Source organism: Patagioenas fasciata, chromosome 1, assembly GCF_037038585.1.
Source record: "Patagioenas fasciata isolate bPatFas1 chromosome 1, bPatFas1.hap1, whole genome shotgun sequence".
In the NCBI taxonomy this organism is placed as follows: Eukaryota; Metazoa; Chordata; class Aves; order Columbiformes; family Columbidae; genus Patagioenas; species Patagioenas fasciata.
The window spans coordinates 160,153,723-160,170,823 of record NC_092520.1 but is presented as its reverse complement, the minus strand read 5'-3'; the positions used below and the strand labels follow the sequence as shown (position 1 = coordinate 160,170,823).

Genomic DNA, 17,101 nt, shown 5'->3' with positions numbered 1-17,101 from the left:
CTGGAGCTTGGGTACCTAGCTTATATTTATATAGCTGCTTGTCCAGACAAATACAGATGTCTTGATCTCCAGCTGAATCCAGTCTTTGGTGTCCAACTAGATTACCCTGTTTACACATGGCTTGAGTTGGTGCTTGTGCCCAAACTCTCTGACTGTACTCAACATTGGCAGGCACTCTGGCTTTATTCTAGAGTCTCCAGACTAGCTCTGTAGGTAAGAAAATCATGCATGTTTGGCTCCATGAAAATTAAAGTTTGCCCTTACAGATTCCTGGACCAGGCTCTAGAAACTCAAGCCAAGCTTGGGCATAGCAACCAAGCACATAGCAACTCTAAGTCTCTATAGCATGCCAAATATTACAGTAAATAGTTGTCTGTTTACACCAAACTTCAAAGCTTTAATAATTTTGTCCTTCACACAAATCATAACTCCGTATACAATCACAAACAAACCTAATGTAAATGCCAAAGCTCAGTACTTTCATATGCTTTCCAGTTTATGGGCCTCAGCATGCTGCCACTAAAGTCAATGATACTTGGTTCCATGAAGTATCTTTTACTGCACATCAGTGACATAGCAGAAGCAACGAAATATATTGTAACACAACAAAGAACAGAAATGCTGCAAAAAACATATTTTAATGTTGCCACTAGGTCAACTCATATGAAATTTCTTTGCATCAGTTTTTATATTTGCTCTGGGGTCTGAAGATCTCAGTATCCACTATTCACTCCTGCCCTCAACAAGAAAAATAGCACAGTAAGTTCCTCCTTCTCCCTCAGTGCAATAGATTAAAGCATTTTACCTTTGACAATGTGTTCCAGAGATCATTTCTGGCTGCATTGCCATACTTGTGAATGGTTAAATAGTCCTACAGAAATAAAATAAAAATACAAATCAGTATTACCATACACAAGCCAAATAGCTGGAGCTGTGAATCACTGCTATTGTAAGTTATATCACATTAATGTTTTAATTTGTCAGAAATCTAGAAATATACAATATGTTCATCCTAAGGGAGTAAATAAACAGTTTCTTAAGCTAGTTTACAACACAAAAATTGTTGGTAAAAATTTCATTCACAGCATACAATGCTCTTCCTTTTCTGTATAAGTCAACCTATAAGCTAAATATTTTGCATATACATTTAAAATATTTGTCTAATATCACAAGGGGATCCTCAGTAATCCTCAGCAATGAAAGAAGAAGCTGCTGGAACACAGTTCCCATTGCTATTTTAGGAGGTCACTCTGCACCTAGTGTCAAAAAGTTTCTCATCCAGATAATAGCCAGATTTGTTACAAAAGATTTAACTGAGCAATAGCCTACCTGAACTATAAACTCTTATCTAGGGAGATCCTGGTGCTTGACTTTGAAAGTCAAAATATATCACACTGAAGCTGTAACAGGTTATAACAAAGGCTCTTCAGGACAGGGAGCAGTGGAAGAGGGGTGACAGGAACCCAGCTCTGTGCTTGTGCACAGGTACCTACATGTCTGTTTGCATGACATACATGACTCAAGATCTTGGGGGTTATGAACTGAATGCTTTCATCTATTCAGCCACAGTTTCAATGACTGATGGTCTGTTCTTCTCCCATAGCAAACAGAAAGATAATGCCTGATAAGCTACCATCATATTAAATTAACTTCCCAAATTAATAGTTTAAGCATATGACCAGGCACAAAACACTTCCAATTTTCAACACGTCTGGAGAGACAACACTGTTAGTTTCACACCATCCTGTGTCCCTAGACAACAGCTCATTCAATTACAGAAGTGAAATTCAGCAGTGATTATTTGAATAACATACATTTCAAGGATTTTGATTGGAAGAATTAAGTGAAAAAAACACATCAGAGGTTGTAAATCAATGGGTTCTCCTGCCTTTGAATTTCTACCATCTTCACTTAACACAATGGTAGGAGACAAACCCTAATTTACAGCACAATGATAAAACTGGGACAAATTTGCTGACTCTGTTATCTGTACTTTGTGTGAAGTAGGATACTTTGGGAATAATTAGTATTTGGAAAGCAAATTTTCTGATACACAAATTGTAGCACCTGTGACAGATTTAGCTTTTGTCAGCCAGCTCATAGTACAACAAGCAGCAACTCCCATTTAATCACAGGCTAGGAAGTCTAAATGAGAACACTGACTCTGTAAATGCAGTGACGAGTCTTAACAATGTCATGAGACTAACTTGGAAAAAAATACATTTTATACAGGCTGCAGCTATTGCACACTGTACTTCCATTTTGTCTAAAAATACAGAATCATTTAAGGCACAGTGAAATATTAAATAGCTTTCAAAGCTAAAGAAGTTGAATTGCAAATTAAAAAGTTAAAATAGCAACAAACAAAAGAGGAACACGGTAAATAAATAACAAGAAATACACGTGTGCATTCTAAGTGGTACTAGAAAATGCTGCATGTATTTGTCCTTCAGAGAGTTGCTTCTGGAATTATTACACGGCAAAATAAAATCAGTGGAACACTTGAGGGTTTCCTCCATCCAGGCAATAATCCTGTTTACCAATCTACCATTAAATTTGACTTGCACATTTTGCATTCAGACAGATTGAAAAGATGAAAAGAGATTAAATCATTCTGCCATTAGTTTGTTTTGGTTGATTTTGTTGTCGTTGTTGTTGTTTGATGGGTTTTTGTTTCTTTTGTTTTGTTTTTCCTCCCACTACACAGATTGGAAGGTTTAGATGTGGCTCATCACTCATTTAAAAATCTATTATCCTCCAATCTAACATGTTTATCACACAAAGGAAATCAAAAGGAAACCTAACATTTATAATGAGATTAAAAAAATACAATGATAAACACAAAATACAAGTACAGTTCTGGTACCACACAACTTGATCATCCATTTTTTCATTATTTTGTGAAAGCTGCATTGAGACCATATACAAAGTATCACACGAGGAGTGTTACCAAATACATACTACACAAAAAGCAGCCCTAAGAGCAACAGAATGCATCTAAAATATGCTTCCAATAGTAAATCTACATTGCAATCCAAAATCTGAGTGCACTCTCTACTGGCACAAGAGCAAAAAGTTACTGTACCAGGTCCCATCAAACATCTTCATATAAGAGTATCCTGTTTTCAATAATAGCCAGCAGCAGATATCTAGAAAGAGTAAAAAACAGGACAAGCACACAGAGATGCTTCATCAGTATGTTCCCCCATCACCCAGCACTTCATGGCACATGGAATCCTGAGCAGATAAGTATCTTGTATTTAATAGTTATCTTCTGTGAATTTGGCCAGTTGCTTTCTGAATCCATAAAAATGTTTAGCATTTCCTCATCTTATAAAAAAAAGCATTTCCCACTTCAGTGATCTGTTGTGTGAAAATACCTGTTTCAAGCATCAGCCCATCTGCTGATTTCACCTGCTGCTGCCTAGTTCTGGCACCAGAAGACACTCTTCAATCCTTCACTCTCCCCAAGCCGCTCAATGCTTTTACACATCTATATCATACGTGTCCTTATACCAGAGCTTACTTTTATACTGAGACCACCACCAGACCAAACCACTCCCACCTATGCTGCAAAGTTCCATTTTGTTACCACAATCCAAGCTGTCAATTTCAAAGCTAGTTAGGTTTACCATGACCCAGTCCGAACTTTCATTACCAAACTAGTAGCCCCTCTTGAAGTATCTTTCATGGACAGGCACTCAACTTAAAAAGAAAGAGAAAAGGCTTATACATATCAGCATCAAATACATCCCAAAGATCTATACATACCTTGCTTGTCTGTTCTAAGGATGGAACAAGCAGGAATATAATCCATTTTTCCTCCTGGGGATGCATATCTAAGTCTTAACTAGCTTGCAAAAAGGTAGAAGACATCTTCTCATTCACTGTAATTCTCCAGGGCAGAAATATTAGCCACCCCTTCATCTTTACATTGAATAGAAAAGAACCAAAGCAAACAGGAGAAAGATGCAAGCCACAGAACAGAAAAGGAGGATGACACTGAAAACATAGCTGCCTGAAGCTCAGCTGCGCTCAGCACAGCTTCAAAGGAGGTAAAGTGACTTAAAGTCACTTTCTCATATGCCCAGAACCATCCAACTGCAAGGCTGCTTCCCATCATAAACTCCCAAGTCTATCACCTACAAAAGCTGTTCCATCAACTGGAGTACACTGGAGCACAAAGATATGCTTCAGCCACCTTCCTAACTTTCAGTTAGAACCCTACAGAATATGTGAGAAGAAAAGACGGCGTGAAAACCTCTTTAACAACCCTAGACTCAACATCACTTTTCTAACATTCCCCCCTTCTCCTTCACTGAAATGCTGCCTCTAAACTCTGTCATGGGGAAATTAGAGAGTACACAGATCCTAGTGGACTGTCACTCAATATGAAAACTAATCAAATACACACACAAAAATGATCAGTTGGTTTTACATTTTCAGCAAGCATCTACCTGTATTACTCTTCTTAACATCTTGGCATTAAAACATACAGCCACTCTTTGCTAAAAAGAATAATGGAATATGATCCCTTCACCTCTATCCATAAAAAAAAAATAATCAGACAACGTGGTTTTATGACATTTTAGTAATTTTTCAGACCAAATAATAACTAAAAAAAAAAATCCAGAATCTGTCACAGTGTCAAAACAAAGTCCAGTTAGTGCATAACCAAAATCAAATATCTTGCAAAAAATCCCAACAGATTTAGACTATAATGTAATGTTTTGTCAAACAGCAATCTTGATGCCTCAAAAAACAAAAAAAAGGGGGGCTCAATGCTTTTGAAATTATATATTTACTTGAATACCAAAGCAGATAGCTTGAACAGTAGTAGAAATAGGAGTACAGTGAAAAGTGATAAAGGATTTTTAAATATGTTTTTAGTAATACTGTACTGAGTAAGCTTGCAGGCCCTTTAATGTATTAGACTTTTTTAAGAAAAGGAGATTATTTAAAAGGAAATAGTCTTTTATCCCTTTGCAATCTTAGTTCTCTCAGTACTGCTAGAGATTGGACCACTTGGTTCTGAAAACAATGAATTATCCTACCATCGAAAAATGGTAACACAACTAATAAAAGGTAGTGACTAATAAACGTGAAGAGGTTAAACAAGTGCAAAGGGGGAATATGTCTGTAATCATGTATCTTGCTTTCAGAAGAGACCTCAGATTTATAACTGGGAGATGAAACCTCAATTATAGGACCAAACTCCTCTCAGTTTATCTGCATGAAGTTGATTTTTGGCTGAAGGAACAGCTCCTGACTTTTATGAGTGGTGCTAAGATCTGAAACTGATTAACATTGAATAACTTACTTTTTCTCCTAAAAATAACTGGGAAATTCCACTATATAACATGAGTGAGGAAAAAGCAACTAAATATTTTGGCATCAAATTCTTGTGGCTACATTCCTCTGAATGCCCTAATATCTCAGGGCTCAGGAAACAGCAGTCTTGTCTCTACCTCTCTCTTTTGTATTTCATTCCTATTCCTGGGTGCACATCCTCCTCCCTCCGGCTTTCTTCTTGTTGAGCAGTTTTATACAGGATTGCTGTATCTCACCAAAGATTTAGAGCTACTAATAAAAACATTTAGCTCAGGTGGATATCAGGCTCTAAGGCTTTGGCTATCACATCCAGCATGTTTGCTTTCCCTGAAATTTGTATACTTAACCTTAAGCCACCAGACACCACCCGACAGATGCTGACTCACGGACTATTAACATGCCACCTTTTTTCCCCCTTCACTCTGCTAACATCAAAGCTGCTATAGCATATTATCTTGACATTGCCTGACATTTAAATAAAGAAAGCCTGGGCAAGTGTCAGAGAGAGGAAGGTACTGCATGTGCTCGCAGTGGTGAGTGACAAGAGGGAGTGAGAACCAGTAGTAAATCACTATCCATAAGCTACAAAGAAGTGAAGATTCCTGTAAGAGTGGAAGACTACTGAATAGAAGAGCTAAAATAGCCAACTAGGTTTGCAGCATTTTTCAGCTGTACAACAGACTAACCCTTGAGACAGTGCCTTAAGGAAGAGAAGTGATCACCCTCCTGGCTAGGCAGTCAGACAATAAGGAGTAGGTAAATTCATCTTATTGGTCATTGTAAACACTATACAAGGCAAATTAGATGAGGGTTAACTCTATTTGTGTCAGAATTAATTTGTACCAGTGAGTCAAGCTGCAGAGCTATCTCCAAATTGAAAGAATAGCTGTGATCAATCACTTACCAAAGCACTACTGCAAAGCCAGCTAAGAAAAGCCTTGGAAACAGATTTTTTTGATGTCAGGTAAACCAAGCAACTTCTTTACCTTCTACATCAGTTTTACATACTACATCAGTTTTAATATTAATACTAAGACTACCCAAAACTTCTTCCAGGCAGTCTTGTCAGAAACTGCCAACCTACAGAATACAATAGAGTCAAGGAATATACTTTAACTTTCATGACTGAGTTCTACCAGAGCATCAAAAATGTTTATATTCTTCCTATACTTCAGTCTCCTATTGCACTAAAATATGTTACCCCAACAAAAATTAAGTTATTTGCTGGCCAACAAGCCCAAAATTAAACTAATTTTAAAAGCACATTTCAATCTAGGATAACAAAAACAGCACCAAAATCGTATTGAAACAGCAAGCATGTAAGCAGCATAAGGGCCATACCTGCAGTGTAGACTGTCCCCACCTAGTACTAAAATTATCACATCTCTTTTATATACAGACATAGCATCAAATACATTCCTGTATTTTTCTTGTACTACAGCTTGATGATACTTTGGTGGTACAGCCAAAGTACCTTCCACAACCTCTGCTCCTCCTTGTCCCCATCTCTTTGTTTGTGAGACTACTTTGCAAACTAGACATTAAAAATGGCCTGCATAGGAAGCAAATTTATCATTCTGCACCAAGGATGGCCTCCTTTCCTTGATCAGGTACAATAAAAAGGAATCCAAACTATTTCCATGGTACAAATGAAGTGGCGCTGGGTGGCCATGCATGCATGGGAAGAAGCAGCTGAAGGTGGCATTGAGGAAAATAGAAGGCTGGCTTCCAGTGCTATCAGTGCCATTTCCAACTATGTGACAAGTGTTATGTTAGAGACCAGACAGAAAGAAACACAGTGATTTCAGAAGACAGTTAAGAGAAAGATTATCAATGTATCCCATTTGAGGGAAACAAGAAGTTTATTTTGAAGTTCATTTCTCTAAAGGAGATACTCCAGTGTGCAACTAATACTTGATATTATCATTCCTCATCAATAAGCTGATTTTTACAGTGAATTAGTTAACTTTCATTAAATCTTACATATGAACACTGTAATTTGGAAATGAAGTAGACTAAACTCAGTGACTTCAAGTCACAATGAAAACACTATCATGAATTAAAGTACACGAAACTACAGTTAATTTCAGTTTTGAGTGTCCACATGGGGCTAAAATGAAGTTTAAGTAATCCAATGACAAGTCACACCTTTAGCTACATTGAATGAACTTTCGTGTGTCCATGTATAAACACAGCTTAAAACATGTTTATTTGGCATTCAAAACAAAATTCTGAATTAGGATTTTACACAACTTTAAAAAATCAAAGCATGTATCTCAAAAGGATAATCTTAATTTTCTTATTATTTCTAATAATTCTACACTTACCAGTAGAGCTACCTGCTGAATCTCTTCCAAATAGAAAGTTGTTGACTAAAACGGTTTTAAGTGATTAGTAATTCTATCTCTTCATTTTCTAAAAGTTTTGTCCCTGTAAGATGTCCAGGCGTGGTAGATAGGACTGTTTTTTTTTTTTTAAATTATTTTTTTAAACTTCCTAAAATCATTTTTGTCTTTTTCTTTAAATAATAACAACACAAAAGAATTATTTTATCTGTTCCACATAAAATTATACTTTCTAAACCGCTCATTTATCCAGACTGTATTTTTACCATTAGGTGCATTAAGCAATTAAAAATCTTTAAGAGCAAGTAACATGTTCGATGTTCCCAGTAATTTTGCCAAGGTAGCACAGTAAAGCTGTGTTTAAAATGTCCACTGTCAGGAACTCCTTGGTTAATTTCTGGATTCAAACTCACAAGTTGGCAAAAAGAAGTTTAAAAAAAAACTTGAGAGGTGTGCAGCATACTTCAGAGGCATCATGCAAGAATTCACTTCAGTTGTGTTTTGCCTTCTCTTTGGGCTAGTATCTCAGTCAATGCATAAAATCCAAGAGAAGCAAATCAGTGGAATCCCATAAATGTACACCAACTAAAATTTCAGGCCTTTATTTTCAAAAGGTATATGTAGATTTTTTTCACACAAGACAGTGATACAATGCTCGCAATCATCAGCAACTGGAAAATATCCACTGTCAACATGTCATATCTGCAATTAAATCATTATATTCAAGCAGCAAGCTATAACCACTAATCAGGAAGAGTGATACTGGAACCATATATGGAAATAAATCTTAATTTTCTCTACAGCAAATGATGCAGAATAGGCCACATAATTATAGTATTTTACTTCATCCTTTTTCCTTTGTAATTCATAATATTCCCATATGCTCTAACAATAATCAGATCAGCAGAACCGACATTTCTGGCATTATATAGGACAAGGGGATTTTTAGCATTGATTTCAGCGGGAGAAGAATTAGGGCAATGTTGAGAGTACCTCATCCACGGTGTTGAAAGTGTAACATTCATTTAGAGGATATGATAGGATCTGCATCCTGTCCTAAACAGTGTGCAATCCAAGCTGAGACACAAGAGGAACTTGTAAGAGAAAGGAGGCAAGAGTCATCATTAAGTCAATGGGACTGTTTCCTTCACTTTTACGTGCTTCTTGTTGATAAGAGTACCGCAAATCAGAAGTAACCCAACTGAAATCAATATGATCCTGTCATTTTCATTCCAACACAATAAAGAATCAAACCTCAAACCACTGCAAGAAATGCAGTTTTGCAATTAACATGTTTTCTGCATTGCAACTCAGCAAATCCAGTGCAAATGGGGCATCTAAGTAAAATAGATTCAAAATTTGTACTCAGGCAAAATTCCGGCTACTTTAAAATATTTCTTGCTTTGCTGGGAATCCTTACTAAAAGATCACAATTATTAAATAGAGATGTTGTAAAATTCAGCTTCACCTATTAGCTATTAACACGAAGAGGAAGAAGGTTTCATTTTGGAACACAGCAACAGCACTTGCAGTGTGGAGGCAAAACAGATTGCATACAAAGTCTAAAGGGAACAGTTAGACGGTTTGCAGAGTTATTGCCTAGCAGAGTCTGATGCTATCTGCTGTACAGTGAGGCACCTGCTAGTATATTAAGTTTGGCTTTAAAGAAAAATGTATTTGATGTATTATTTGGTAGTGGTACTAAACTACTGAGCTAAGAAGAAATCTTACAGAAATAAAGTACTCTTTGAAACTGAACTGCATATATTTGACTGAATTTGTACATCCATTTTAGTTTCGCCTTGCTTGCTTGTATTATACATGTGAATCTAAAAACAGATATTGCTCTCACTACATATATATATATATTTTAATGCATGCAAAAAATGATGGAATGTTTTCCAGAGATATTTGGATGGCACCTGCTAATTGTGACAGGTTGGTTGCTCACTCCTCTGCATTAACTTGAACTATGCCCAGGGATTGCTAATCAGGCTAAAAATCTCTGATGTACTTTTCTGCAATATTTTTTTCTAGAGAAACCCCAGAACTAGAATTAAATTAATGTTACTTATTATGAAAAGTCATCATAATTCACTTGAGAAAACTTATCCTAAGTATGATTTGCATGTCACTGTATCTAGATCATAATGACCTGTGATATTTGTACAGTAACAATGGATAACAGATAGGAAAGCAGTAACAGCAAAGCTTCAACTTTGCTATTAATAGTAAGTTATTTGTTACTTGTATGAACTGAGCAAATGTTTCTTTATGGTGCAAAAGACCATTATACAATACAGTCACTGAAGCTGCATTTAATTTTGCAAAATGAAGACACTTTAAAAGTAATTAGCATTTACATCTGGCTGTATGTTACTGTGTCTACCTAGCTACATTAAATGAACCTTAAATGTATGTAAAGAAAGCAAGATGAAGGGGAAAGGCAAGGGGAAGGGGGAGCAGGAGAAGAAGGAGAAGGAGAGAAGGAGAAGGAGGAAGGAGAAGGAGAAGGAGAAGAAGGAGAAGAAGGAGAAGGAGAAGGAGAAGGAGAAGGAGAAGGAGAAGGAGAAGGAGAAGGAGAAGGAGAAGGAGAAGGAGAAGGAGAAGGAGAAGGAGAAGGAGAAGGAGAAGGAGAAGGAGAAGGAGAAGGAGAAGGAGAAGAAAATTTTTACTATGGTCTGTTTTATCCTCTAGGGATTCACATTTTTTCTCAATATCCTCCACTGGGCTGAACAGAAGTAGATTTACTTAATTTCCAATGTGTAATAAGTGTTAACTATGAGTTCAATCCAGCAGTCTTTGTGCTGGAAATATCCCCACTGACTTCTAAAGAGCTAATGGAAATTTTGATTGCACAAGAACAGCAGAATTGCACATAAAATGTATACTTCCAGAGCCCTGTAAAGTCCATTGTGCTGCCTCATAGCAACAGAGGCGGGGTTGCCACTGAGCTTGTATCAGGAAAACAGTATAATTTTATTCCAAAAGAAAACATTTTCTTAAATAGCCGCTCAGCCTGCTGACGTTATCTGAGAATTCATACCTATCATTCTTTCTCTTAATAATTCCTATAATAAAAATGAAGGAGAAAATAGTCATAACTAAATTTCACATGAAATAAGAGCTCACTGCAAAACACCAAGTGAATGAGTATGTGGTACCTGTAATATGACTGATTGTAACACTGTCATAACCCGCAATCCTGTTCTGAGGAAACACGTTAAGTAAATCGTGTGTATACTAATTTATTTTCTCTTTGTAAGAAGCTTTATCAATAGAGCAATAAAGCAACATTTTACTCTAGCTGAAGAACAGCATGACTTCCCCCTAACTAAAGTGACACCAACCGTAACCTTGCTCTGAACGTGGGCACGGGAGACATCATTGGCTATTAAGCTTCAGCAGCACCTGCCATTCCATTATCACTCTTTATAACTCACCCTGCTGGGACCTCCAATGTGGCCAAAATGTAACTGTTTGACTGAAATAATATCTTCAAAAAGTCCACCTCAGACTGAATTTCAGTCAACACCAGAAAAAAAAAAAAAGTATGGAAAAATATCATCTTTTACTTTTTCTTCACACTCTCTTCTTTGAAAAGCTCTGCTGTCCCCACACACTGGAGCAGAAGTCTAACGGTCAGAAGGAAGAGGATCTTGTTTCAGGAACATGCTTCTTCCTAGCACTGATCAACTTTAGGTGACCGTGCAGACAGAGACTCCCTCTCTCTCTCTGTACCAACAGCTCATGGCTGCTTAAGCTTGGTGGGATGTGAAGGCCCTGAAGCAGAAAGGCAAAAGCCCAGCTCTCCCTCCACTTGGCAATCCCAAACACACAGGGGAGAAAACTGTCTGATCCAAATGCTCCGAGGACAAAAAGCAGAGCAGAAAGGAGGGAAAGGAGTTAATATAACCAAACAGGAATATTCTGTTAATGCAACATTGAGGAAAACAGGTCTCTCTGCACAGTGTGTTATATCAGGCAAAAACCACCAGCAGACATGACAGGTGGCTGCTGTAATTGTGGGTGCATCAAGTGCAGCTCTGTGGCCTGATTTGTAGCAGACCTGGACTCTGTGACTGAACCTGACGTGAAGTCTATTCTGAATACCTGAAATAGTTTATAATGCTAAATACTTTGACTGAATACTTCCTGTGTTTCAAAACAGATATCAAAATTTCATGGATCATTTTTATTTTCACCACATTGTGCCCATTTCTCCCCAAATGTGCAGCCACACCACTCTCACTGATTTATTTCTTTATAGCAATGTTAATTGTATGATTGACATTTTTGGACACCCATCTTGGTGCCCCTTGAGACTGAGCTGCAGCCACGCTGAGTGCTCACAGCCGATGATGAAGCCAGTGGAAGCCGTGCTTTAAACACAAATTCTTCCAATCTGTAAGTGCTATAAGACACATGGGAGAGAAAAGTGTTGCACTGGGTGTCTCATATTGCATAATCCAGACTTGTGTAATTTTTAACTTAAATTCTGTGGGACTAGATCTCCATTTATAAAATGAGGCTAGCACCACCGCTTCCCTTCCTATGAGGTGTATGACTTCTGTTCACTGTTGGTGATGTACTTTCTGAACTGAAGCAGAAATTGTCCTACGTAGAAAACATTGGGCAACTGCGTAATTAAAAATCCTGGTTAAGGTACGTACAAAATGGAAAAAGAATGCAAACATAAAATTAGAATTTTTCAATAACTGTACATTTGAATTATGCATCTTTAATCACATTTTTTTCTTCAAAAAGAAGCATTTTGCTATACACACAGTATACTCAAATCCTCATGGACATAGAGGAAGGACTTCCACTTTTGGTAGTGATATCTGAGTCTGGCCCTTACTATGCTGTACATCTTTACCACTTTCAAAGGGAAAAACATACTCTGTCACTGCAAATTACAGAAGTTTCTTATGTAAACTTCTACTGAACTACTTAAGTCATGGTGGAAAAAACTACAGAAAAAGTCCATAACACCAAATTCATTTAACAAATGTAAACCTAAAATCCAGAGTCACGTAAACTACAAGCATGAGAAATGCTGAGGGGCCAGAAAAGGTGAAAGATGTTATCACTCTCGTATGACGTATTGTGACGTCAGCTCCTATGAGATTTCCTATGACTTCCTATATCCTATTTTTAACATGCTCAAGTTATCTTGTCGACAACTGTCAGTAGAAGTGAGATAGTTTAAAAAATAAAGGGATTTGTAGCAAGTAACTTAAAGCCAGGTCATAGCCGGTATGCCTACTTTGATGTTCACCAAGGTCATACACTCTGTGGTCTTCTAAACCACAGGAGAAAAGTACTTCACTCAACATCTATTGGATACACCAGTGAGGTGAGATGCAACACCAGAGGCACTCCAGCTGTGAAGATGTTCCTGCCTGGTGGCAAAAGTTACATCCTCCCACTGAGCAGAGGAAGACTCTAAGTAGCTCCATGTGTATTCTTGATGCAGGTACAGCATCACAGCTCATTGCTTCACTGAATCTGATCCTATGGCACCTGATTTTTTTTGTTTTTAACAAAAAATCTATTAAGAAGTCTCTACTGATGTCTCATTTTAAAAAAAACATACAGCTAACTGTTGTGAATTGAGAAGAAACATATAACAAATAGGCATGATAAAATGATGACACTGAAACCTATTTAATACACTATGTAAAAAATTGATTAGAAAATAATACTGTGAAAATTAATGAATATTTTTCCTGCACTACTAAATTCTGGGACAGAAGTGGCAAACTGTATGGAAACTGGCACATTATAATTTTATTTTACAACTAGAAAGTTTCTGATAGTTTCACATTTACTGCCACAATTCAAACAGAACACAGACGCACACAGGTGTCTAAAGAGCAGGAAATACTAAGCAGTGTGGCTAAAAGGAAGTCTAACTAGCCAGCTTTATGATAGTAAAAAGTGATTGAAATCTGAACCTTGCTGTATTTAACAACCTGCACAACACACTTCCCCAGACAGTTCCTCTGAAAGGTTGACCAATTTGTTTCAATACAGTGGCCACCCAACAGCACCAAAACGACAACTTATATCCAAAGCACTGTATGGAAATTCTTCTTCCAAATGTACAATGTGAAGCCTAAAGTACAAAAGCAGCTAATTTATCACAGAAGCAGAGATTCCTACAGTAACTAATTCAAGCTGCTGATGATGCACTAAATCAGAGTGAGTGATGAGCACATACATAGCAGCAAGTGAAGTTCAAAAGGATACAGATCTATGTGATCAATGAGCTGCCACATGGCAAATGAAATGCACTGTTGACAAACGTACAGTAATAGAGAGGAGGCTCCGAAATAATCAAACCAAATATAAGAAAAACTTAAATAAACCAGTGCAGAAATGTCTCATTACAGAGTTGGAGCTACCTCTTTACACACATCCAAGTACCAAACCTTCGAATCACTGGGCTTTCTCTCTGTAGTTAATATGAAAAAATTACGCCTTGCAATAAAGAAGTAAAACCTTCCAGGAAATGTAATACAGTGATACCAGTCATGTGAGCAACCACTTATTTCAAGCACACAGATTAGGAACAACAGCCTACAGATGAAAATCTCACACAAATCAAATATTATATTGCATATTACTGCACTGAGTGATGACTGAATGACACGGCCAACTTACATCTTCTTCCTCTACCAATCTATGCAGTTCAGAAACATAATCAGAGCAAGTGGTGCTGACCAAGCCTCTTCATACTGTAATCATTGTCCTAGCTGATTAATGGCTTTTTGACTGAAAAGCAACATCACTTTGTAAGAAGAGTACTGGCATTCAGCATTGTGCACCTCTTGAATTTCCCTAGAGAATAAGAAATGCTGCACATCATGAAAGATAGGACTTCTAAAAAGAAAGAAATCACCTACTGTGATGAGATTTTATTATACATTTTCTACAAAATTTATAGCTGGGACTTTCTTCTATGCAAGTGTTACCAGCTGTGGCTATTACTGTCATTAAATTATTCATTACAGCTAATATAAATATGTTGTCTTTCAGTTTTGTCTATGGAGTGCTATGTGAAAATGGTGAGAGTTCTGTCTTTGTTACTAAGTCTTCTATTTGAAAATGTCACATGATTCAAGGCATCACATGTCTTTAAAGGGCTTCCAGAATATTGTAGCTTCTCTAGGAAGCCTCTTGGCTGTAGTTTTATCATGGAACTTCCGCACTACAATCCAATGGTCTTTCACAGTATATTTACTGTAATAGGAACAGGCTCGTTATTCTCAAGAGATATTAATCTCTCCAAACCCATTTACACTATAAAACTGTGCATTTCTCCTACAATTTTACTTCCCTGTAGACTCCTCAATAGAACAGTTCGCTGAACTTTGGGGATCATGGGGATCTTCGTACATTTGCTTCTGCTCATAGTCAATGTTGCAAAACATCCAAAAAAAGCCTCACTCTCCATCAGCAACTTTTTTCTTCTCCTTTTTAACACATTTGATTGTTTTATTTGACATGTATTTTTCTCCCCTAGGCTATCTGGATCTGTTCTTCAAAAAATTCCCTGTCAGGTGATAGCATGTAATTAGATTAAGAAAAAAAAAAAAAAAAGGATAATGAACAAAAAAGGTAGCTATCTCATTTGCTTCTTGTTCTAAACCTTATATTTTCCTCTCCATAACCCAAACGCCAGCATATTTGTTGTAGCATCTCTTATATAAAAGCTTTAATTCTGTAACTCTTATTTAGATCATGAATCATACCTTGATTTTAACGAAACCACAAACACTCCATGCAAACACAAATAAAGGGCTACTCATTTTGGCTTATGCTAGTGTAATAAGACTATAGGAATACTCTTTTTTTATAATCTGTGAAACACTTAAGGACATACCAAATACGCTGAAAAGAACTGAAATAATACTAATAGTATTAACACTGATGTGCTCCATGTACTGAAGTCTAATGAAAAACAAAGCAAATCAGATAAAGTGAAGGTCCTTCAGAACCCAGTTACTCAGCAAGCCATTACAATAAGCCAGGAGGAATGAACCATCAAGTGCACTTTCAGAGTATTCATTATTTGAAGAGATCTATAAATAGCAGTAAGACTTGATTTCGCAGCTATGCTTGAGAAAGGCCATTTCGATGAACAGTAGAATTCCATGATAAAATTGGATTCAAGGCAACATAATGATAAACCCCAAGTAATGATACCAGGGCTAAAGAGCTAAAAAGCTTAAATCAATGCATGACAGAAGGGGCAAATTAGTCCTCCCGTTCCCCTACCATTAGCAAAGCTAGGCTCCCAAATCTACAGTGCAGGAACACTACTTTGTTAGATCCACAAAACACAAAGAATTAAATGATTGACAGACATTTCCAATTGTATAACTATGAACAATCTTATGAACTTTATGTTTTATTTTGTTCAACTTGGAGACATACACATGGAAAATCTCTATCTGGATTTCAAACAGTTTTTATAAAGGAAGTTAGAATGTCACCTTCCTACTGAACTGATGCCAAGACTTTCACTAGCCAGATTTTCACAGCTAGATTTTTCATAACTTTCATTATCAAACAGAAGAGTTTCTATTTAGAGCAGAACCAGTGAAAAGCAGAAATAATAGGAAACCACTCAAATAAAAAAACAAAGCTCCATTACAACTTTATGCTAATTATGATTATTTAATCCCTGTATAGCCTTTTTCTTTGATCTGAACTTTTTTCTAAATTTAGTTCAGGACAACTAGCACACTGTTATTTCTTGGGCAAATGTAGAAGAAAACAGAAATATGTGGATTGAGATATACATATTAAAAATTTCTAAAACCCTGAGTGAAATGGGAAAAACTGCTGTTGAATTTCCATATGAATTGATCTGTGCAGGCAAAAGTTTCTGGCTGGAACATGGAATGTGCTGGATTAAGGACAGAAGTCTTATTGGCTTGAATGAGATGAGGGTTTTATCCTTGACATATACAAGATTTTACGAAGAAAAATTTTGATTTCAAGATTTCTTATTTGGATAAGAAGATTATCTAACTGATCTGACCTGGTCCTGATCCTGGTCCTGTAAATAAGTTGTGCTGAAAACCTGAACATCCTGTAAACTCTCCAAAAAGCAGTATTTCCCCAGCAGGTTTCCTTTCATTGCCTATTGTATGCAACACACCTCTCTGACATAATCAATGCATTTATTTAACTTTTGTTTTATATTTTATCTCCTAATTTATTTTGGTTAGAGGTAGAATTATTCTGTTAAAAAATGACCTGATCCTAGACATGGTTTATTTAAATTTCAAAATGAAAAGCTTACTAAGAACAGATAAGATTGATTGCTCTTTCCATCTTAGCATAATTGTATTTCAGGTGAACATCAATTTACTTTAAAGGACACTTCTAAGTAGCAGGCTGCATCATAC

The 17,101-nt window shown here is 36.7% G+C and overlaps 1 protein-coding gene across 2 annotated transcripts in view; it reads right to left on the bottom strand.

Moving 5' to 3' along the window:
• Positions 1–17,101, bottom strand: part of TRHDE (thyrotropin releasing hormone degrading enzyme) — a 218,370-nt gene that overhangs the window by 79,883 nt on the left and 121,386 nt on the right. The window contains exon 8 of one of the 2 annotated variants that reach the window (XM_065844053.2): positions 806–871. The exons of the other annotated variant lie outside the window; for it this stretch is intronic. Coding sequence (XP_065700125.1) covers positions 806–871 — 66 coding nt within the window. The remainder of the gene's footprint in view (positions 1–805; positions 872–17,101) is intronic. 2 annotated transcript variants of the gene reach the window in all.